General features: G+C 39.3%; 1 protein-coding gene across 4 annotated transcripts in view; it reads left to right on the top strand.

Annotated features, from left to right (window-relative positions):
• Positions 1 to 23,698, top strand: part of TMCC1 (transmembrane and coiled-coil domain family 1) — a 121,354-nt gene that overhangs the window by 15,833 nt on the left and 81,823 nt on the right. The window contains exons 2-3 of one of the 4 annotated variants that reach the window (XM_049826594.1): positions 3,591 to 3,647; positions 6,887 to 7,131. In XM_049826594.1, coding sequence (XP_049682551.1) covers positions 6,928 to 7,131 — 204 coding nt within the window. In that variant the 5' untranslated portion in view covers positions 3,591 to 3,647; positions 6,887 to 6,927. Of the gene's footprint in view, positions 1 to 3,590; positions 3,648 to 3,858; positions 3,933 to 6,419; positions 7,132 to 23,698 lie in introns of those variants that run through there. The other 3 variants (XM_049826595.1, XM_049826593.1, XM_049826592.1) reach the window with 3 other exon arrangements.

Here is a 23,698-nt window from a genome sequence, read left to right as displayed (position 1 = left end):
CAGCCTGTGCTTTAGCCACCAAACTGGGTTCCTGCTGAATATGTGATAGGAGAAGGAAGGATAGCAGAGATGGCATCATGCAGCTGATTTCCTTCTTGACTTCTCGATAATGCTGGGAATAGGTTGGAGGGTTTAGGGAAATCATTAGGCAGAAGTCAGTAAGACCTATTATTATCCCACTATGTTGGTTTTGCCCTGTAACAATGTGCAGTTGGCTTAAAAAAATAGGCTGCAGGTCTCTTGCTTTGCCCTGTGTCCCTTGTTCCTATTAAAGTAGCAGTTTCTTTCCATCCAGTGTGGCTTTTCTGGCAGTATTGAATGGTGTGGACTCCTTATCCAGATCACTATGGATTAATTCAGTGAATTCCTTGGGGCATGCCACCTGCCAGTCCTTACTGTTTCATCAAAAGTAGCTGGCTTTGGGCTATTTCCTTTTTCTAAAATCTTAGATGCAGAACCTCAACAGAAGTTTGGCTTGCCTTGCACATACTTGAAGTTGTTTTGTTGTTTTTTTTTCTTTCCCCCTCATCTCCCAGCTGCACTGTTTAATATGCTGAGTCTTTCTGGTTTTGTCGTTCAATTTGCTCTTTCAGCCATACTCCATTTCTGTTCTTGCATAGAGTACTGTCAGTGTCAGGGTTGTGGCCAGGTGGGGGGCTTTATATCTATCTATCTTTTGTCCCTGGTTTTTCTTTTGGACTTCCCTAGAATTCCAGGAAATCTTCTCTTGGGTGAATTTTGGAGGAGGAGGAGGAAGAACTGTGTCTTGAAAACTACAGGTATCCTTTCCATTAAAAATACTGTTCTTTTATGATGTTCTTCCCTGTATTCTGCCATCTTACCTATGTTCTTTGTGTTTAATTATTTCTTGTACAACTTTTTCTTCCATTCTTGCCACAGTTCTCCACTCTTGACTTCTAAAAAATTATTCTGTTATAACAGCTAAATATACCTGTTTCTTCAGGTATTGGGTGGTCATACCACTATCCAATTGGGGGTTTGGGGGTCAAATTATTTACTCTATTACAGTTGTCTTCCTCTTTGAATGTTTTCCAAACCGCAGCCCCCTTGAATTTTACACCCATTCCGGTTTCTCGTGAGTTCCTCTTTCTGACAGGATTAGCTGTGAACACCCGGAGCTTTGTCTCCTTATTTGCTCTGCTGCTTGTTGCTGCTCAACAATGATGCTTTTAAAATATCTTAATCCTCCCGTGGATATAAATCACTTGATAGGGTTCCCAGTTCCCATGATATGTGGTTTTCCAGTGTGTAACTGTTGCCCCTCTAGTCTTTCTTGCTAAACTGTTTGCTTTGATACAGAATCCATTAAACTGACCAGTTTATGGAATAAAACAAATGTGAGGGTTCCTTAGGTAGTTGTACTTCAACATTAATGTTAAGGGTTCGAGATGTTCAAATACAGCATAAATAACAGGCATTTGAATTATTCTACAAAGGGCAGAATCTCTTCTGTTTTCTTTTGTTGAAAATAATTTTCTTCCCTATTTCTACAGTTCTGTACTGTTTGTATCTGTAACAAGTACTCCAGTTGCAGCCAAGTCAGCTCTGAGCTGGCTTTCAATGGTAACTTCAGAGTTCATTTTATTTACAAATAGCTGTGGTTTTGAAGGGAATTCATTAAACTGATGCATTTAGAGTAAAACTGAATAAAACTTAACTAAAATATAAGGGGCCAAAGTCTTTTCGGACTTCTTATCTTGATCTTACTTGATCACATATATACTATATCACATATATCACATAGATACTTGACACATTTTTTAATTTCTCATGTTACAAAGTATTTGATGAAGAAAAGTGAAAGAATGAAGAGAAAGCAACAGAGCCCTTATGTATGGGGAAAAAAAAAAAAAGCTAAGGTTGTATCTACTCTTCGTAAGTACAGGAGAGTGAAGGAATTTTGATTAGCCCAGTGCAGTAGCTTTTCAAAGTTTAGAAAAAAATGGAGCTTCTGACAGAAAATGAGAGATTTGGTTTGTATGTCAGTGAAGGCTGTGATTCATAAGGGAGAAGACACAAGTAGTTTTCATGACCTTACATCTCAAAACCCATCTGTGGGTGCTCTGGAAAGTGGACTCTGCAGCATAAAGGCTGGAAATTAATCTGAGCAAAAGCATCTGTTGACCTACACGGTCCTGTAGGGCATATCTATGAAGACCTCACTGGCAGAAGCCCCTACAGTTCTTATAAATAAAAAATAAAACTAAAAAAAGAAAAAGGACAAGTAGAATGGCTACAATGTTACGTTAGCAGCACCTCATATGTTAACAATACTTCACATATTGTGCCTAGTTCTCCACTTACACTATTGTAGAAATGTAATTTCTTCTATGTCAAGATCTTTTTCAAAAATGTGTTCATTCACTTTTTCCTAAGTTCTTCATATTTGCTGTCATCACTTTGCTCATATTCTAGCATTCCACTTTTGTGGTTCTGATTAACATTTTCTTTATCTCTGCCTTCTTGGAGATGGGAATCTGGTGTGCAGTGCAATACAATAGCCAAAATGCCCCAGTTGTGCACAGTCTTGTAGTGTTCTTCTGAGGGCTCATGTATTCTGAAGCTTGCGTCCCTGTTTTCAAGAACTAGTTGAGTAACTAATAACCTTTGGAAAATCTGGGTGATGTAGGTGTGTTTCAGAATAGTACGTGAGTGGCTAGAGAAATGCGGTCATTGTATCTGCTCTTGGCTGTCCTGGTGTCATCCTCTGTTGTGTTCTTCTCGCAAGCATCTGGCCTCACCTTGGGCTTGTTGCAGAAACATTAAACAGCTCATCAAAATGCCCTTGAAATACTCTGTTCCCTCCTTTTGGAAAGGAGAGCAAGGCCAGGATGGTGTCCTCGGGCATGTTGTGCTTTGCCTAGGCTGGACTCAAACCTTCAAATCCTTCATGCTCGTTCTGTGTGAAGGCTGTGGCTGGATCCATTACCTCATCTCTGCACAGACAGGTTCAGTGTGTAGGTGGTCTGCCATTATGGAAAGGGGCTGCCCGGGATTTACAGCTGTAGTGGACAGGGGTTGGTTTTGTTGGCCTCCTGGCAGGGGTTGCTGTTATGCAGGGGAGCAGTTCAGCCAAGGTGACAGAGCTTCCCTGTAAAATGAACTGAAAGGTGCTCGTGTTTCAAAGTGCTCGCAATTCTCACCTCCTCTTAGGTGAATTCCAGATAAACAAAAGCAAGCTGTTTGACCTATGCCCAGAACATTGGAATGACTAAATAGGAGAAGAAAATAAAATCTGTGTGGACCGGTCTGACCTTGCAGGCTGGAGCCCTGAAATCTACCTGTGCTTTCGGCACCACATATGGTGGCCATATACCCCAAGAGAAAATGTTCCTTCACAAGAACTTCTTGATTAATCCTGTAAGATTCAGTTTCAACTTCAATTATGTTTGTATCCCTTCAGTTATTTGAAAGACTTTAAAATAGCCCAGCTTCCAGAGGCACTTGCATTTAAATGAAAAGAAAGTAAAAATTTAAATTGGAAGTTGGAACCATGTTCACTTTGTTGTTTGTGTACATCTTTCCTCCCATTTCCAAGAATTGCATCTCATACCCAATTTCTTTTGCAGTTTTGTTCAGTGGAGGGACTGCTGTATGTCAGCCATGCTAAAGGGCAAGTGATGGAGGCAAGTACTAGTTTATATATTCACAGTTATCTAATATTGTTTTTGCCAGTTTCTCCTTTTGAACTGTTTTGTTTCCCAGTGCTGCTGTAAAATAATTGCACAATTGAAGGACTATATTAGCATGTTCTGGGATATAATAATGTTATAACATCTGCTCAGTGAGACCGTGTATGGAATTGTGAATTTTGTCCCTGATGTATTGTATTCTCAGGTGAAAAAGAAATGTATGTTTTTGAACTTCATGCTATGAAGTACTCCATTTCCTCCCTCAAACAGAATATACAGGTTGTTGTAAGTGGGGGGGGAAAAACCAAACACAAAACTTGAATCCTAATGCAAGTAAATGTGCTAATTAATTCTGCTGATTCACAGTTCTTCACATTTATAAGTGGTTTTATTCTACTGATTCACTGTTCTTCACATTTATGAATAGTTTTTTCCCAAAAGTAGGTACTAGGACAAATAAGTAGTTTTAAGGATCTTCATACCACATAGGCAATTTGAAAAGCTCTTTTTGGGCTCAGAACAGACTCATCATATGGAAATATGAATAGGCAGATGACCACAAAGCTCCCTATAAGAGCCTCTTAAAGAATAAGAGTCAGTGTAATTTCATAAATCAGTCACAGAATACACAGGGGTACTAGTGACTCATTTGTGAGCTAACTAGGCCGATTTGTTTCAGGTTGGTTTGTAAATTGACATAGTGCTAATTTAAGCAGGTTAATGTTTTCCAGCAGATAATGCATGGAACTCTAGTTAGACTGAAGTGGTGTTCCTTAAGATCAGCAGTATTACCAGTGGTAATCTGGATAGAAAGCATGCAGAAGATCAAAAAGATACTGGTTAGAGAGTATATTGGGTATCTTTGGTAGGAAGTACAGCTCTTCGGTGAGTTCTGACTGAAAAATGAATACTGAGGGAATTAGCTAAAATGAAAAAGGCAGTTATGGGTCAACTGCCAGGTTTATATTTTATATGCCAAATAATTTTGGGACTCTTGCTTTTTAGCCAGTGAGGTTTGTTCACTGAACCATTTGGTCTGTTGGATGAAAAGGAAAATCTAAGTCTGCCTTTTTTTCCCTCAAAACTTAAATTGAGTAGACCTGCAATTCAACTTCCTGGAAAACCTGTTACACAAGAAAAAAAAAAAAAAAATTAAAAAAGAGCAAGCTTAAAAGTCAAAGCATAATACTAGTCATAAAGGCACTAAAAGTCATTTAAGAAAGTGTTAAGTATGTAAAAATAAAAGGTTGGTTGCACTTTTTTTATTCTGCCACACGATTTCTGCATGAATATGGGTAAATGTATTTTTCTGGAATGTAGTTTATTACTTAGCATTTAATGTGTTATTGATTAAATGGGCCAATATATTTAACCTCAATGCTTATAACATGTTCAAAGTACTGAGATAAAATCCTGTATGATTCTAGTGTTTTGCTTTCTGTAAGTACTGAATTTCATCTTGCCTCCAGCTGATAGCAACGACATTTGAAAAAAAAGAAAAGAGCGTGAGGCAGCTCTTCTGATATTTTTGGATGCCAATTTGGAAAGCATTTTGGAATATCAGTTTAACCCATTGTGTCAGGTTTCAGATGCACAAAACTCAGTGCTCTAATTATAACCTCAATGCATTATGTTTCTGCAGCTGTTTTAAGATAAAAATGAATGCTCTCAAATCCCAAAATGTTGCATCTTAAATGAAATGTTGGGTGTTTTTAAAGCACAGGCTGCTTTCTGCCAAGATTGAGGTAGACCTCTGTGATCTGGTTTCTGTATTTATAGAAGCCTAATCAAAGCTTTCTCGTGCAAGAAAACAATGATCAGCTTCCGAGCATGTGATCTCATGGTGCTGATGTGAAACTCTTTCAGATACTGTGTCCTTCCTTCCTTCCTTCCTCATTCCTTTGCTGTACTTCTCCAATAGTGTGTTGCTATATAAGTGCTCAGCTGCATTGTATAACCAACTCCTGCCTGAGCCCTGCTGATAGGTAAGGTTGAGCTCTCAGAGAAAAGCTGTGTGTTTCTTCTCTGCTAGAGGCAGAGCTACACATGCATGGTGCTGCTCACTTTCAGATTGGTGGCTTAATCTACTTTTAAAAAGGCGTTTTTGTTTTCTCTGAAAACTATGGACAAGACTGTGCCAATTGAAACCATTTCACTTGCCTGTTCTTGCTTGAAGACAGATTTTCACATCTAGTTTCCAGTGCCATCAGTGGATGTTGGCAGTAATGTCATTTCTTACTATTTGGAAATGCATAACTGATTTGGAAATGTTCTGTTTTCTTGCATATATTAAATACTGTGAAGTTAAGCATTCTACAAGAAAATCAGGTAGGCAGGGTAGACATTACATTTGAAGCACAAAATACCAGGCCTTTGTCATGGAACAAAATTAATTCTGCCAAAGAGACTACTAACATGCTCTTCAGAAATTTAACCTCATGTTCTCTTAGCTATTATTATGGGCTTGTTCTTAATAAACAAACCCCCACTGGTTTCTCCTTGCTTCTCCCCCTTTTGAACAGCTTTTTTTACCTTTCTTGCTTTCCTGTACCCTTTGTGCTGAGCTTCTTCCCCTAGGCGATGAATGACTTGTCTCCTACAAGCTTTGGCTTCTGCATACAGCCTAGATGCAACTAATACCATGTGGAAGGATGTTTGGAAAACTGATATATTTTGTTCTGTTAATGGCATGTTTTGGGCATTGGATTTTTTAACCCACTACTTTCTGCATGGTTGTATAATAATGACTCTTTTGTTTAACATTAGATAAGCATGAGATCACCGTGGCACAGCTGCATGTGTAGTCACTCTTGAAGCAATTGCACACCTAATTGGCTGACAATCTTGGCATTTTTAAAACAAACACAAGCCTTTTAAAAACAGGGGACGTATTTATGTATGAATAGTCAAATAAACCTGTTGGGTGTCATCAATGGAGCCCTCTGGCACTGAACAGTTGTGTGATGACCCTGATCCTGGAGGCAAATCCCAAGATCAAGAGACCAAAAAACAACATGAATCAGAGCAAAAATTATCCAAAATAACCCATAATGCTTTGGAGAACATTAATGTGATTGGTCAAGGCTTGAAGCACCTTTTCCAGCATCAGCGCAGGAGGTCATCAGTTTCTCCGCATGATGTTCAGCAAGCTCAGGCTGAGCTGGAGCCTGACATGGATTTGGAAAGCCAAAGCGTCTGTGCTGAAATTGATGGTGTCTCCACCCACCCCACAGCTCTGAACCGGGTGCTTCAGCAGATCAGAGTGCCACCTAAAATGAAGAGAGGGACGAGCCTGCACAGCAGGCGGGGCAAAGCAGATGCCCCGAAAGGAAGTCCACAGATCAACAGGAGGTCTGCCCAAGATAGTCAATCAGGTCGGCCCAGATCATCATCTACTACAGATGCTCCCACAAACTTGTCCGTGATGGAGATTGCTTCTTCTATCTATGTAGGTGGAGAGGAGGCCACAACAGCAGCAGTAAGTTACTCAGATTTACCTTTGGTTATCATCTCCTTGTATGTTTTCTTAAGCCTTTTGAATCTTGTTTTTAAAAGCAAGTTTCTTTTAACAAACACTAATGCTACTGTATTCAAAAGCTGCTTCAGTGGCGAAGCAAAGAGCTTAAAAGATGCAAGCATTAGTCATTTTCTCACATGGCAGGTGGCTTATTTTATATGTATTTGATCAGTGAAATGAGAGCTACTTTTGAAACACAAAGGCTGGTTGGATGGCACACCACAATCAAACAAGGAGTGATGGGAAGAGCAGAGTAGTCCTTAACAGTTGTTATCTAGTACCTGCAACAAAACCTTGCATTTACGTAGATGGCTTTTTAATTCCCCTCTTGTTTTATTGTGTATTTTATAAAAGTGAGGAATTCCAGTTTGAGCGAATGGTGCTGTCAATCTTTTAGGCTATTGAGAGGCTCTGGGAACACTGGTTGCAGCTTGCAACTGAACTGCAATGCCAGGTTGACTGAATCTGGTTTAGATCACCCTGGCTACTGTGCTGATAGGGGATCAGTGCTGTCTTTTTTAGTTTGCCTAGCCTGTGTGGAAAAAACATTCACCAAAACGACAGTCTCTGTTCTGTGACACGTTCTTGTAAAGCTATGCACGTTGGCTTATTGGTGATGTCAAGAAATAGTGTTTGTCTTACCATCTCTTCTTTCCCAAATCAATTTAGTTGAAGCCCTACTTTTTTTGAAAGACTAGGTTTCTGATTTAACTTTAGCTATAATCTATATTTTCCTAAAATTGTTTGTAGCCTTGTTCCTTGGGGGACAAACCCTTTGATAAAGATAGGAAGCATTGTGAAACTGATTTCTGGTTCTTATTCTCTTAATTGAAGAGGGGCTGACCATGACTCTTGGACCAAAAGAAACAATCATGCTAGTGTTTGATGCTGTTGAAATCTTCAGGACTGTGCTTACATAGATTTTTCGTTACGAACATTTGTTCTCCTACACTACAGTTGCTTTGATGTTGGCTAGATGACAGTGGATTGGGGCTGAATAAGATCTCCTCAGTCATCTGGAGGTTGCCTCACCTTGTCTCTGCAGCAAGATTGTTACTGTGTTGTACATTTTTTCCTCCCCTTGAAGCCTACTTTGAAATATTCCAAGAGAAAACCTTTTCAGAGTATTCGGCAGAATAATATGCTTCCAATATATTTTCCTGATAGTCATCTGGAAATTAGCATATCTTGCGTTTACAGATGGTAATTACAAAGTATTAGCATAAATTACAGTGTCATTCTAAGGCAGTGAGTGAAGTTTCCTCTTGGGAGAAGCATTGAAGGAGTCTGCCTGGAGCAGTATCTGGGGTTTTTTTGGTTCTTGCCAACAGTTAAAAGAATAGGAATAGCAATAAAGTAGTTAGGAAAAGCATATGCTCTCCCAAGATGGGTTAACTTTGCAATTGAGCTCTATGCCAATTGAGCCATTAAGAGGCCTCCTCTTAATAGCTTCAGGTTTATTTGCTTACCGGCTCTCTTTTCATTGTGAGTGAATTCATGATCTTTGTTTCAAGAGAATTTTCAGGAAAGTTGATAGTTTTCTTGAGTTTGTACCCAAATCCAGCAACTTAAGTTTATGAAGCAAGCTCTGGTGTGTTGGTTTAAAACTGTAGTTCCTTTACTTCCTGTGTGAGCAGGGAGATTGAACAGGCTAAGCATATTAGGTAATTAACATGGGAATATGGGAAAAGACCTGGAGTGCAGTGTCCTTTCTCCCAACTCTGTCAGCTGGTCTGATGAAATGTTACCACCTTTGCCTAGATTAGTGGTCTCCAAAGTGTGTGCAAGACAATCCATTAGAGTGTGGGAAGAAAATATTTTTTGTACCATTAATAAGTAAAATAATTTTTTTAAATAATGTTTGTTTTATCTTTCTTTTCCTTTTTAATTTCTATCTTTGTGTATGTTTCAGTAATACATGTATATAGTTTATAAATAAATGTATTGGCAGTCCATACTCAAAATTTTTTTTTACTAATGGGGTATGCAACTGAAGTTTGGAAGCCACTGGCCTGGATCAATTGGATCACTTGGCAGGAATGACTGGAAAAATGAGAACTATTAATCTGATAGTAACTGCATTCTGCTACAGCATCTGCTATATGCGAGAACAAATTTACGAGTCAATTTTTGGTAGATAATGGCCTTTGATTATTGAGAAGCAGCAACTGTAGCTGCTCTTCCTGTTGAGAAGCCTGCCATATTGAGAAGTGTTTTCTATGATCAGTGGCTCTTCTGCTACTTAACCAAGCAGTCATTTCAGAGGTGGATGTGAGAGTGGTTCTTGTTGCTGTTTGCCGTGTCCTCGGCTGGTATGTACTGGGACTTGTGGAAAAGGGGCTGTTCAGGCTTTCTCCCCTCCATATTTAGGAGAGAAGGGAGAGGACTGGAGTCTGAAAGAGGAAAATTAAATGCGTGTGAGGAAAGGCCTTCTTTGGGGACCATCCAGAGACCTCTGTGACTGGTTGTCCCTCTGTAGAGTTTAGTGAACCTCCAGCTGCTTTCTGATATTTGCATATTGCACCATTTTTCTGGCAGACAATAAAGATGTATAATATGGGTCTAAAGTGACATAACCAAGGAAATGCTGCCTTGCTTTTTCGTCATGCTCTGGGAAAATATACCTTTGTCTAATTTGGGCATTTCGGTCTAGTGGAGAAGCTTTTTACAGCATTTATAGTGTGTCTGAGCTGACCTCAAATTTAGGTTTTGCCCAAGAGTATTTTCCTTTGTGGTAATAAACTGATGGATGTAGTGGGAAGGAAAGGGGACAGAGTGACTACTGGGCCAGCAATCTCTGGATTGCTTCTGGAGCATAGCCCCCAGGACTATGACTATAACACAGGCTTTTAGAAGAGCAAGGGTCAAGAGCGGCCAAAGTTCCTGATGTACCTGAACAGAAATGAATCTTTTAAAAATCTTGGGAACATGAGAATGGAAAATCTGATATATTTGGTGTTTTTAAAAGTAGCTTCCTTGCTTACAAACCGCTATTGCAAGAAAGGGACAGCAGCCATCTCCCCTATGCATATGAGCAAGAGGGAGGCAATCAGCTGTTCCAGCAATGTTCACATTTTCCTTTGGTACTTGTCTCTCTGTTGTGTGTGCATGCAGGGTGGGAATCCTTTGTTGCAGGACTGACGGAAGCTGCGGAAATGAAGTTAATGCACTTCAGCATAGCTCCCCTCTCTTGCACAATCCAAAGCACGTGTGCTGCTTCAGGACATAATACTTCACCCTTCTTAACCTGAGTCTTCCAGTTCTTGTGTTCTAATTGGGAATTGCTTCCTGATGCACATTCTGAAAACTATGGGTGCACTTGTGTTTATTTGGATTCTATCTACTTTGGGAATGCCACAACATGTGTTGATAGGGCTCTGAGATTTGTTGTATTTATTTTTCCATTCTTGTTCTGTGTATTTCTTAAAATCTCAATTAATTCTCTCTTAGATCACCTGGAAAAAATGAAAAACCTGATGAAAAATACCTGCACAGAAATAAAAAATGTTATCTTCTCTATAAAGTAAAATAAATAAAATCTTGCTTACTGGTCACTTCATTCTGTAAAGGTATTTCATTCCTGTAATGTGAAGGTGGAAGACTTGTCATGAGTTTACTGGAGTCCTGGCTTTGCCTCAGTTACCATGTGTGTGCTTTCTTTACTCGTAAGCCTGTTCCCATTTGTAGCATAGATGGTAGTTAAACAATGCTTCCTAGCTAACAAGATGCTACTTGGGCAGAGGGAAAGAGCTGTTCAACAGCATGCAGCAACTGATCAAGACACAAAATAAATAATGCATTTCTTAATGAGAACAGCAGTATTGGTGAAAGATTTCAGACTTGGTATCATCTATTCAAGTAAAGAGTGGTACTGCTTTTAGCAACCTTTTCAGTTACTTCCAGAAATGTGGCTATGAACTGTGATAGCATTTGTGAAGACCCTTCAAGTTGCAATAACAGAGTCAGTGGGATTTCAAATTGCTCAGAAAAAGGAAATTTTTTTACAGATATTTTTATTTTAAATATTTCATATTGATTAAGAAGCCAGAGGACCATATAACAAAATTTAGGTATCATAGCAACTCTAAAACTTAATCTCTAGTACTAATCTTCTTGCAAAGAACATTTTTATTTCTAAAAGAAGTATTTTGCAGCTATGTGTGAAGTTTACTCGTTCTTTTGACTGCTGTTAGTTTCAATATTACTCTTGCCTGTTTTCTTTGGTGAACAAAGACTTAAAATGAGAGCACAGAAACTGTTTGGGGTTTTTTTGACAGAACCAAGTAAAAACCATAGCTAAAGCAGCTCTCAAGTTTGTTCTTAGTTTAGTCAAGTTTTCTAAAGGAAAATGTGTGTTCCTGCTGTTCCTTTAGCATTATTGTAATTTCAGTGTTTGAGTGTTTATGCTTGATTATTGGCTTTTGTTAAATATAACATTCTGCCCAGATAAATGACAAAACAGGAGCTTTCTGGATTGTGCATAGTCGTAAGTGGGCTCAGAAGCCTTGACTGCCCTCGGACTCATCAGCTGTTTCTAAGTAAGCTAAAGGCAAAAGCCTGGAGTTGTGTAAGCTACAGTTTACTTCAGAGATTTGACAAGCTTGAGCGTGCACTCAAGCTGAGGCAGTACCGATTCTGGATTTATGCTTATTTACACATGTAAAATTACAAGATAAATATGGCCTGTTGTTTAACAGCATTAAATTCTATATGCAATTAGATGACCTGTTGCTCACCTTATTCAGCATTCTGCAGTTGTAATTTCATGTGATATAATTTTTTTTCTTTCATGAAAAAAGACTATGGGATTATGTAATCTCAAATATGGTCTTTCCCCACCCCAGTCCTGCCTGAAACTTTGTCATATCTTCACAGAAGATGGGTGCATGCATAAATTGTAAATGTATCTCTAAGCAGCTTCAGTTATGATCTAAGTTGATTACTGTCTGAAGGAACATCTGGTTCCTGCCTAAGGGTGGTGATATAAACAGATGCTCTCAATAACCAAGAGGGTAAGGAAAAACAAGAAGTGCTGTGGATTCCAAACAGTGACTTTCTCTGATGTGTAAAATATCAAAACAAGCAAGAAAGGCAGAAAATTGGTTCATACTTTCAGTGGGCAGTGGGACTGTGTAATCGAGTGTGGCATCTTTGATTTTTGTGCTTTGAAAAGCACTGAAGTAAAAGCTGTGACCATTGCAATCTAGTGGCAATGTGGAGCTTTGCTGTTGCTCAATTTTGTTTTCCATGGTTGTCCATTTCCAGAGTCTCTGTGCACTACAATAGCTTTGAGCTGAAGTAATTCACCACTATGAAACTTTTCTCTCTCCTTTCCCTCCACATTTCCTAAATCCTACTTCTTTGTGCTGGGTTCTCTGATAAGAAAATGGAAGCATTTGAATAATGCACCTAAAGTCTGCAGAAAGCAGCAAGCCTTTTGGCTCAAAAGACTTTGAGCAGAACTGACATAGTCAACCAGGTATTCAACATTTTATCTCTAGTGAAAGGGAGATCATCTGCTAAGTACCAATTGGTATAGTATCTTGGCTAGTTAGTATCAGGTGACTAGCCATGAAAGCCTGGAAGACATTTGAAAGAATTTGGAATTCAATTTGCTATAGAGATTTGTTTGCAGCATCTCTGTGGTTAGCAGTAAAAAACTAGAAATAATTATATTCTTCTATTATTTTACAAACTTCATTGGTGTATAGTTTTATCAGTTTTGGTGCAAGACCAAGAAGAACTAGAAAGAAGTGGGAATGAATACTTCAGTTTGAATGGATTTGGGATAGACAAAATGTCTAGCAAGGTGATCACTGCTAAAATGGCCCTGTGACTTAAAAACCATCCTAGCTGTCCTAGATGGGTTGGTTGCACTGAAGAATACCTATGTGTACGTTGGGACCCTGAGCGCGCTCCCCAGCTTCTAGAAGTTTGTCTGCCTGCATTCAGAGTCAGCTGGCTGGTAAGAGCTGTTGTGAAGAAAGTTAGGTATAGTCTCAGTGAGGGCCTGCAACTCCTCCTTTGGGAGCTGCTTTTAAGCTGAGGCTCTTGCTCTCTCAGTTGATCAGAGCCCAGACCTATGGACTGACTTTCTGGACTAACCTTGGACCTGCTTCATTACTAGGGACCTCTGGTCCAAGACGTTTGGCTGAACTCAATGAATTATTCATCAAGAGAACACCACCCACAGCTTGCCTAGATCTCAACTGCTATGGAGAATGAGACCTAAAATTAGGTGGGGATGCTAGTCTCTATCGCTGGTAAAGAGATTGGTGCACCTGCCTGTTACCTGTTACTACCTTTTGTCTTTTAGCAATGTGCTGGTTTTGGCTGGGATAGAGTGAGCGAGCAGCTGTGTGGTGCTTAGTTGCTGTCTGGGGTTAAACCATGACAAGCAGTAGTCTGTAGGAGGGGGAAAAGAGTTTGGTGGGAGTGTTGGATTCTTTCTTTTCCTAGGAAATTTTGCCAAGTCCCCCCACTTTCTCTCCCAAGAGCTGGTAACAGCACTGTCTCACAATGTGGCACAAGAATTGGAAATGTTATTCAGGATCTTGGTGCAACCCTACACCTCAAAAAGCGGGGATCTCTTCTCCCCCCCCAACCCCCCAAAAGAGCTAGAAATGCTAAGACTTCTGCGGTATTGCTAAGAAATCTACATAATTTGGGGAGCTGTAATAGTCACGTGGGCTGCCCTTAACTTGCATAGGAAACACATGATAAAAAAATTGGGAAATACAAATGCCTTTTTTTTCCCCCAAAGGACAATGTCTGTTCAATATTCCATGAAAAGCACCATGTGTGTTGTCATATTAACATAATATCTTGCAGTTATTTCATTCTGAGACATGCTATCTTAGTTATGGCATGTGTCTGTAGGTATTAGGCTTAAAGTGTGTTGATTCTGCTTGAAGTTACAAATTAAGGGTAGACAACTTGCAGGTTAAGTACAGATGATTATACAGCTTTAAATAACATGACAACTTTTACTGATTTTACAGTATAAGGATATAATGCATTTAAAAATCAGCTACATGTAAATTTTACATCACTGATACAATTACTGGCAGAGCTTCTTGGTTTATGGTTCATTGAAATCAGGAAAGCATGATGCAGCCATTTGTTAAATCAACTTTATAAAAGACATCAGTGTTTTTGGCATTTGAGAAGCCAGCTTAGCATTCAGTCTGCTACACTGTCATAAATTTGTACTAAATTCATGAGTTGCTAAATTGCTAAAACTGTAACTCTTGTTCAACAATTTGTATTGCAAAATTAGTTACAATTCAAGTGGAGTCAGTAAAGAGCCAGGTAAAATCTGAAATTACTAGAGCTAATTTAAATGCAACAGAGATGAAGTTAAGTGTGAACTCAAACTTTAAACGGTGTCTTTTAAGTTACGAGACATCTGAAGTTGTTTCACACAGGATTACTTTACCCCTAAATTTTCCAAATTTATTTAATCTAATTGAGACTAAATTATTTAATGACACTTAAATAGAAATAATTTAAAGTATCTGGCAGACCTTGGGTTCTACTTGAGTCTATGGATTATGTATACAGCAAACCTTCACTTGATTTTGTTTGTTTGTTTCATATTCACTTTCTCAAGACTTTGCCTATTTGTCTCCTTCAGTTCTTCATGATTTTACCTTTTAAATAAGTTTGTTGCCTTGTTTTTTTGTTCTTAATAAAACACTACCAATTTCACTTTCTTGATTTTGGTGTTTGCTGATGACAGTGAGGATGCACTGACTCACTTTGCCTCAGCAGGGAGTATTTCCTTTGAAATTCTTTAAGAATTTCATAGATCCAACTATAATTAGAAAAAATCACTGAGCTACAGCGTTGATCCATCTGTTGTGAACATATGGGCTATACAAGCTACAACGACAAAGAAACAATGTATATAATGGAAAAGCTGTGATTCAATAATGACAAAAACTGCATAACATAGGAGTTGTAGTCAAGCAATATAATTCTCACTTTTCTGGTGCATGTCTTCTGTCATCATTTGATCTGCTGGTACCTCCCGCTGTTGTGATGGATGTAGCCTGTTTTTGTTGCAGTCGATGTCTGCCATCTCTTACGGAGCTCTTCTGCCCCCATCAGATACTGGTGCAAACTGTACAAGGCTGTGTTGAGTGCCTCCCTTCTCCCCCATTGCCCAGGCGTTTGGCTCTACCGCTGCCTTTGGTAGCAGAAATTCCTGCTCTGCTTTCCCTTCTTTCTTGATTTTCTCCCCAGTGTTCAGATTTCTGTCATTTAGAAGAGTAATGGGCATTTTGTTCTCTTCTAATGACTTGTTGTTGCACTAAGGTATGTTGAAATTAGTGGCAGTGTGTTCTGTTAGTAAGACGGTGTGCTGTAGCTACTACATAATGCTGCACAGTGTCTGTGGCTATTAAGTGTAAGATTTGCCTGTGACTGCAGAAGATTTTGCTACATGTAGATGTGGGAAGTCAGCAGACTTGGATTGCTGAGAAATTAGCATTCAGTTATATTTTATTAGAGGCTTGTAGAAGCCTTTGTGGGCTGCTGTGAAATTGTCAGTGCTTCTTACTGGAATGGCAGGAACTTTACCTGTTGCAAGTGTGTTTGTGAAGCATGGATGAGCAGGAGCCCACGTGCTTCTGTCTAGAGTTTACTACTGAAGCTTAAGACCTGTTGAACACATCCAGACTACTTCTATATCTTCCAATTTTTGCAGAGTCAAGCCCTGAGCTTCATCCTTCTGTGTGAGGCAAGGCTGCACAGTGATTTAAGTTTATGCCCTACTCTGCCTACGTAAATGCTGTTCTGAGCTTAACTAATGTTTGTGATTTATTTGCTTGCCCAGTTGGCCCTGCTGGAAACTGTTACACTTGCTCTTTAACTCTAGGTGCTCTATCTGAGATACAGTTTGGAAAAGAAAAAAAAACCCTTATCTTTATCAGCATGGCCATGTTGATGAGGTAAGTGGCAAAAGTGAAAAAGAAATTTTGTAATTAAATTTCCTGGTATACTTAAAAACTCAGGCTGCACTGGCATGGGGCAACTGTGAAAGGCCAGGACTCCTCAGACCAGGAAAGACCTAAAGCAGATCTTGGAACCTGTGTTCTCCAGCCTGCTCTTCAGAGTCCCCTCGTGGGGAAGGAGTTTCTTATGCCTGCCTCATGTGTGCAAGTGCTGTGTGCAAGTTTCTTACCAGGCAAAGAGGGTAAACAGACGTGGTACTGATATTTTCTGGTCTCATCTCTGTTCTGTCTTTGGTTTAATTTCTGAAAGCCCTCATCTACTACCATGCTCCTATCCTATCACCAAGTTTTTTTCTTTTTTTTTTTTCTTCCTGGTGTCTTTGTTCCAACTATATGAGCTAGGCTGAAGTCTTCTTTCTTCATGTGCTGCCCACAATTTTATAATTTATAGTGCATTTCTAAAAATACCTAGTCAATGTCTGTCACTCCTGATGGAGAGTTTCTGGCATGCCACAGATTTCTCATTAGGCTTCATTCTTCCTTTTCCAAGAGCTTCCTCTTTCTCCAGCCTGCTTGTTTCATGTGACAGGGTCAGTTTTCAGCTGTCTCCTGATTAGATACACCTACACTTTTCATGCTTATAACCCTGTTACATCCCACACACACTAAACACATTACCAGGAAGCTTAGGAGGTTAATCTCCTCAAAATATGTATCATTAACCCAAGAGGGTTTTTTGTTTGGTTTGGGGTTTTTTTCCCCTCCCCATGTTTTATGTGTGGATGCTGCAAAGTTTTGGAGGCGAGTCTTGATTTCTTGTTTGTTCTGCAAAGCCCCTTGAACAAGGTCGGGAGTTCCCTGGGTGATTGGGTCAGACCCAAGTGTTTAGTGCGTTGTCACTGCTGCTTACAAAGGCAATAGAACTACCTGCTTAGCGTGGTGATAAGAATTTCAGGGAGGTTCTCTTACCATACAGACAAAAACATGATAAAATCCTCTTCTGTATCTTTGCAGCACTAGTTTATGTGAAGAAACGGGTTAAGTCTGGGGCAGCTGTCAGGGGGTGGGATAGTCACTTTCAGGTAAATGTCCAAGACTGTGGTACTATTTTAACTTTGCTTGTAAATAGGTTGATGTTGTAAGTGTTAACTCACATTTGTATGGTTCTCCAAAATAATGAGTACTGGATAAGCCTGATTCTGTGTGGTGCTGAGATCCTCTGCTCCCAGTGGGAATTAAGGACATTGGGTACTTTGTGGCGTAATGGAGAGTAAATTCGTAATAATCCTCTGCACACAATATTTTTAGTTCATAGTATTGTTCCTTTTTCAGTTCCCTCAATTTGTTGTTGAAATAGAAGGGCAAAATGTTATCCCAAAACCACAGATTGGATTTGTTCTAACACCTCATTTACATATATTTGCATGTGTAATAATCCTGGTGCATGTTGTCAGGCTTTGTATAGAAACTGAGAAATGAGATTGTCATAGCATGGAAAATAATGTAATAATTAAAGTCTTACTGAAATACTTCACTTGGTCTTGTATTTCAAGCAGTGCAAATTTTAATATTTTTGCATAAATCTTTTCTTGTAGAGGCAGCCCACTGAGCCAAGAAAGCAGGATTGTGGTGGTTTGAAAATGATTGAGCCTGCATGGGTCTCATTTTGTTTTACTGTACTTTCAGAGCTTTTTGTGAGGTAATTAGTTACATGTGAAGACATGGACAAACAGAACAATATTCATTTTCCAGAGATACAAAAGTAGTGGTACTTTGTTATCAGTGCCACGAAGGTAATGACAATGCCCAAGCACTGCATTGCATTGCAACCAGTGCCTCTGAAGTTAGTTCTGGTGATGGTTTACCTGAAGGCTTATGTTTGCTTTCATAGAGAGATGGGGATTTTGGAATGAAGTCCTGCTCCCTTCCCTGCTAGCAGGAAAATGTGTGGAAATGAACAGTCAACAAAAAAGGCAAGTGTTACCCTGAAGTCTTACCATAATTCTAGTAGAAATTGAAGTGCTTTGGGCACTTTAAGGCAGTAACTATGCCTGCAGTTCTGAGTGGCCACCTTGCAGAAGGTGCAGTGCAATGACCTGGGTAGGTCTTTCCCTTGGGACAGGGGAGGAGTGCTTGATGAATTGAGTTCATCTGCCTCCCTGCCCCTCAACCCATGGTGAGTTGTTATATCCTCCTGTTTGACATTTGAAAAATTATTGGCATGCTCTATCTGGATATTAAATATACTTTATCCAGTCATTTTCTTTAGGCTAGATGAGCAATGTGCAGAGCAGAAGTGTGGCAAACAGTAGGTGATCAAAAAGGTAACAATGGGATATGGGAGGATTAAAGTCAGGATTACTTAAAAGAAACAAAACCGTTAAGAGAGTTAAAGTAATGGAACAGAAGAATGGAGGAACTCACACTCTCTTTAGTTGAAAGAAAAGACCTATCCACTTCTGCTAGAAGGACTGCCATTTGCATAGACTTCCACACTGGAATAATGAAGCCTTTTGATATTGTTAGGGTTTTATGGAAAAAAATACAAAATCAATCTTATTGAAATAGAAATCATTACAAATGTGCAACACTGTTTTTTAACACTGAGATCCTTACATAGATTGCTGTCATCTGGACTTACATGCCAAGCATTGGTGTTAAAGCAAGGTGGTAGTGAGGTCAGTTTATTCATTCAGGGTTTCTGTACAGTGAATTGTTTTGGAATATTTGGTAGAAGCCGTTGTCTGATGCCTTCTGGTACCACTATGAAGGCAGATCAACCTGAATTAATTCAGTATTAAATTGTTTAGTGGATTTGCAGCTTTTTGCCTCCATAGGCCCACACATTTCCAGGTTGCCATTTGCTTGCCTCGGTGTTAGAGGAATGATAGGAAAAAGGATTTGCTGTCCTGCAGTGAGGTCCCTGTAGGGCAGCTTTCCAAGGCACCACTGACCTCACTTCGGCATCCTGATGGGACTTCCCGTGTCCTCGTCCTCTTTTCAGTTTTGATGGTCAGTTTTCATATATACTTCAAATGTCTTTTGGAATTTGGTTAACAGCTTAAATCTATATTCTGTTGCTGTCCACATTTTGAAAAATGACTACATATGCTTCTGGAATTGCAGTTTCCAGTCTTTAGTTTGCTGACTCAGTATTTTCCTTTCATGATGTTGACCCCATGAGTATTGAAAACGTACTAACAGTAAGCTTGCTTTTCTAAGCGACTTCTAAGGACTCCTTTCAAATAGTCACACTTGTCTAGAAACTACATATTAAAATAAACAAGGTAGCATATTCAACTGTGCCACCCTTTCAGTATATGTAGCAGAGTTGTGAAACAATGAACAGTTTCCCTCCAACTGTAAATAGTCTTTTTCTGGCAAATAAATTACTGCTTTAACATTTTTCACAAATTCTTTTGTCCTAAACACCATGCAACACACTTGGGACAACCATCTGTGAAAAGACAAAAGATGGAGTTTTTTATAACAATACAACCATGTGGAAAGTCTACCATGGCTACAAACAGTATGTCTTAGATCTGTAAAAGATCACTTGGGCTTTAACCTGTTTGCCAAAAGAATAAGCAGTCTTCTTAACAGCATACTGTAATGTTGCTGTTCCATTCAATTTATATAGGTGGTAAACATTGTTGAAATTGAGTAAAAAATTTTGTAGCATTGGCTGTAAAGAACTATTTTTATATTAAAAATATTTCTCATATAAATAGATCAGGTTAGTCACAAGCCCTTCTGGAAATTATATATATGATTTTATTTCCAGTACCTGCAGCTGAGTCATGGTAAAACAGCACTAATCTTGCATAGTTACTGTAAAAGGAAAGCTTTTACTCATTTGGGAGGGTAAAGTAGGAGTTACCTGTATCCTGACAGCAAGGCGTACAAGAACCTGGATGGATTGGTGTATGAGAAGCATGTCAGGACAACGGTAATTTGGTCTCTTGCTTAAAACTGGTGCTGCAAGCATCTGGAGCTACAGATCTGGGCTTCCAGCAGATCTGAATGGACAGCTGTGTGCTGCATGAAGTGTGACTAATGCAGCTCCAGCCCCTGTGACAGCAAATGCTGTTCTCCTACCCCAGCAGAAAAGCGGAACCCAATGTTGATGCTTTGTAGGGGGATAGGGTTGCACTATTTGCATCTTGCAACAAGGTAAGATACTGGCAGGTCACTGTAATAGCTTAACTGCAAATTGAGGTAGGAGTAGGCTGAGGATTGTTTCACACACTCAGAAATTAATCTTCAGTTGCTTAATTGCTCTGAAAGACCATGCTGTACCAGGTGCTGCTTTTCTCTGGCTGGTAAGCAACCTTTGTGAAGCACAAGAGTGGTGTTAAACTCTCGTTTATGGGCAAAGGGGATACACATTATATATAAGAAGAGCCAAGAATTTAATTTCACTATAGTTGAAATCTTAAGGGTCTAATCAGTATTAGTTCAGATCCAACTGTTACAGAAAAATAAAATAATAATGGTGTTAAAATTGTTATACACACACTTCTTAGTTTATAACCCTTTTCCTTGGGTTATGCTCACCCTTCCACTGCTCCTCTGGGTCCTACAGTTGGTGATTTCATTCTGGTCAGGGTGGAGGGGTGTGGGTATTACAGCAGGTTGTCAACATCTAGAGTCCTTCGCTGGGAGGAATTCAGTGTTCAGGTTGATGGTTTCTTCTTCCTCAGGTTTCTTCTTCCTCACCCTAGGATGTACTTGGGGTAATTTTTTATGTGTTTGCAAACACACATTTAGACCTTTCTCTTTCTTTATTGGTCTGCAGCTCTACGTACATCCAAATTTACTGTGTATGGTGCCTTTTCTGTATATCACTATTGTTTCTTTGTTATCGCTTCCTGTTCTGAAGCCCCAAAACAGCTTTCTAGAGCTCCACATCACATTTCTTTAACTGACCATTGGTGAGTTGGTTACAGCTATGAGGTTTCCAGTGCCTGGTCTGTGCCCCATCTCTTACCAGCCTGTACTCCTCTGTGTTGCATCCTACATCTCCACTTGTCGTGGCCTCTCCTGTTGTGATACAGACCTGTACTTCATTACGCTACATCAGTTCTGTGGAGCTATAAGTATCTTGTTCCATGTAGAAAAACTGCTTGCTACTGCTATCTATATAAAACTATGGTTGTACCTGATGATGATAAACACAAGTGAGGCAGATTAGCCATAGACACCTGGTCAGTTGGAGAAATTGCTGTCACAGCTAAAAGGAATGAAACAAAGCGGCAAGCAGGTGAAGAAAAGTTCTGACAGAGCAAGCCTCAGACCTGAAGCATTGCAAACTCTGCACAAAGGCTGCAGCATGTTACAGCGATGGCAATACTGCATTACAGGGCTACACAGTGACTGTGGGAGCTCTGAAACTCCCCTTTTTTGTTTAACTGTTAATTATCTGAACACTGCTTACGTTAAGAAAGAAAATAAAGGTTAGTAAGACTTTATGTAATATTTACTATTGTTGCAATGCATAACTTAATCCAGTCCCAGACAATGTATTATTCCTTGGGATATCATATAATTTAAATTTCATCTCAGAGGATCCAAAAATTCCAGAAACCCGTTAGTACATCTGTCCATTTGCAAGTGTATGAGTGTTATCTATGATTGTTGTCTTTAATTTTGGAAAGTGGCAGCTATTTCTAGGTTTCTTTTTTCTTTTTTTTTTTTCCTCTTCCAGAATTCAGTTCCATGGAGGAGAACAGTAGATCACCTGAGAGTTTTAAAGACTCCTTTCAAACCTGTTTTTTTGGAACTCTTCTGCTGAGCATGCTTTTAACTTGAAAGTTTTCCAATCCAACTGGTTTTTTCTCTCATTTTCAACTTGCAGTACTTTTCTCTGTGTCTGATTTCAGAAAGATAATTTTTTTCAGCTGAGAATTGTAGGCCTGTTTCTTCTGCACAGTTCTTTTTCCAAAGACCCACAGACACTCTTAGGTCAGGAAGACTTTCCTTCCCCCAGTGCTCTAGAAGCTAGCATCCACAGTTATCAGGGAAGCTCTTTGCTCTTGACAGGTCAGGGCACAAAAATAAGGAGGAGTGCCCTCTGCAAAGGGCATTTATGCATCCAGAAATGTAGCAGCATTGTAATTATAGATTTTGATAAATATGCATGTTGCAGTGTAGTTTGGGGTTTTTTGTTGGTACAGGTCCTTGTGACTGACACACAGTGAAACATTGACTTTCCATCATAAGCTTGCTAATATTTTCTTGAGCAAGTGTGTGATTTGGTCATTTGAGGATTACGTCCTTACTCTGAACATCTAATCTTATCTCAAGTTACTGGTTTCTACTCTACAGGCAACAGTTGTTTCGCTGGTAGGGACTGAAATGTCAGCAAGGCTCAAGAATGCAGTGTTGTAGATTGAAATCCCTTTGCAAACCTGTAGGTTTCACTCTTTAGATTCAGCGTGGTGAACACCTTCTGCCCAAGCTATTTTGTCTTCCAGAGTAACAGGGAAACACTGGTTTTGATACAATTATGTAGCACTTTGCAGCTTTTTGCTGCAGTATTATGTATTAGGGAATAATAGTAAATGCTGTAGAATGGGAGTAATCGTTCATTATGGCCAAGGGAGCATCAGTAGATACCAGCAGATGTGGACTTAGGATATTTTCTGACACCACAACATGAAATCGCCCAAGACAATAGAAAATGTAATGTAGTTAAACAATCCTCACTGGCTAGAAAGTAGCTAGAATGACTTAATAGGCATTGTGCATCTTCAAACTCCCTGTATTACAATACTGGTTTTTTTTAGCTGAGAGCACATGCTATTTGTGGTTACCTCTTTCTCCACAAACGGCTGGTTACTTGGTTGCTCAATTACAAAGCTGAAAATTTAAACTTCTATAGGCAGTGCTGTTAAAACTCAGCCATACATCTTTTGCTGACATTGTTCAGTCATGATAAAGCAGGCTATGGAGACACATATATGTTATAACTGGTAGCAGAGCTACTGGAGCTGTGTAACCAATATTTTTGTCAGGTTTGCATCTTCCAGATTAGAATACCATCCAAGACAATCCCAAAATCTCCCTTAAGATGGGAGTCAATTTCAATAAAATGGTGATTTGAGCGATTAGGAAGTGCACTGAACTAACTTTATCCACATTATCATTAACTCTGGTGATGTCACCAGAGTTAAAAATAATGCTTTGTTTGTCTCTTGTTCACTGTAGCCACACTGTATGTCATAGTTATCGTGCTAATATCAAATTCCATGGCAAGTCAAAAACACTAAGTCATTTCTAATTGTAGGATTGACTGCAATATGTATGTATCTTATTTATATTTATAATCATTTTTGCAAAGTTGTCATGAGTGCTTTCTGAAGCTTCCTGAAACTGCTGTTCTGTGGTAATTCTAACTATAACTTAGCTGGAAGTTAATGTTAAAATTTGGCAATTCCCTTGCGGTAGTCCTCATACTTCCATTTGCTGTTTTTTGAATGAAAAAGTGAGTCGTGGAGAGGAGAGGTATCAGTGGTATTATAACATTTCTGCCAGGCTGCTCATAGCAAGGAGGGCTTGTGGCATCGCTA

Source organism: Accipiter gentilis, chromosome 23, assembly GCF_929443795.1.
Source record: "Accipiter gentilis chromosome 23, bAccGen1.1, whole genome shotgun sequence".
Lineage (NCBI taxonomy): Eukaryota > Metazoa > Chordata > Aves > Accipitriformes > Accipitridae > Astur > Astur gentilis.
The sequence above is the reverse complement of the archived record's forward strand: the minus strand, read 5'-3'. Positions and strand labels throughout refer to the sequence as shown.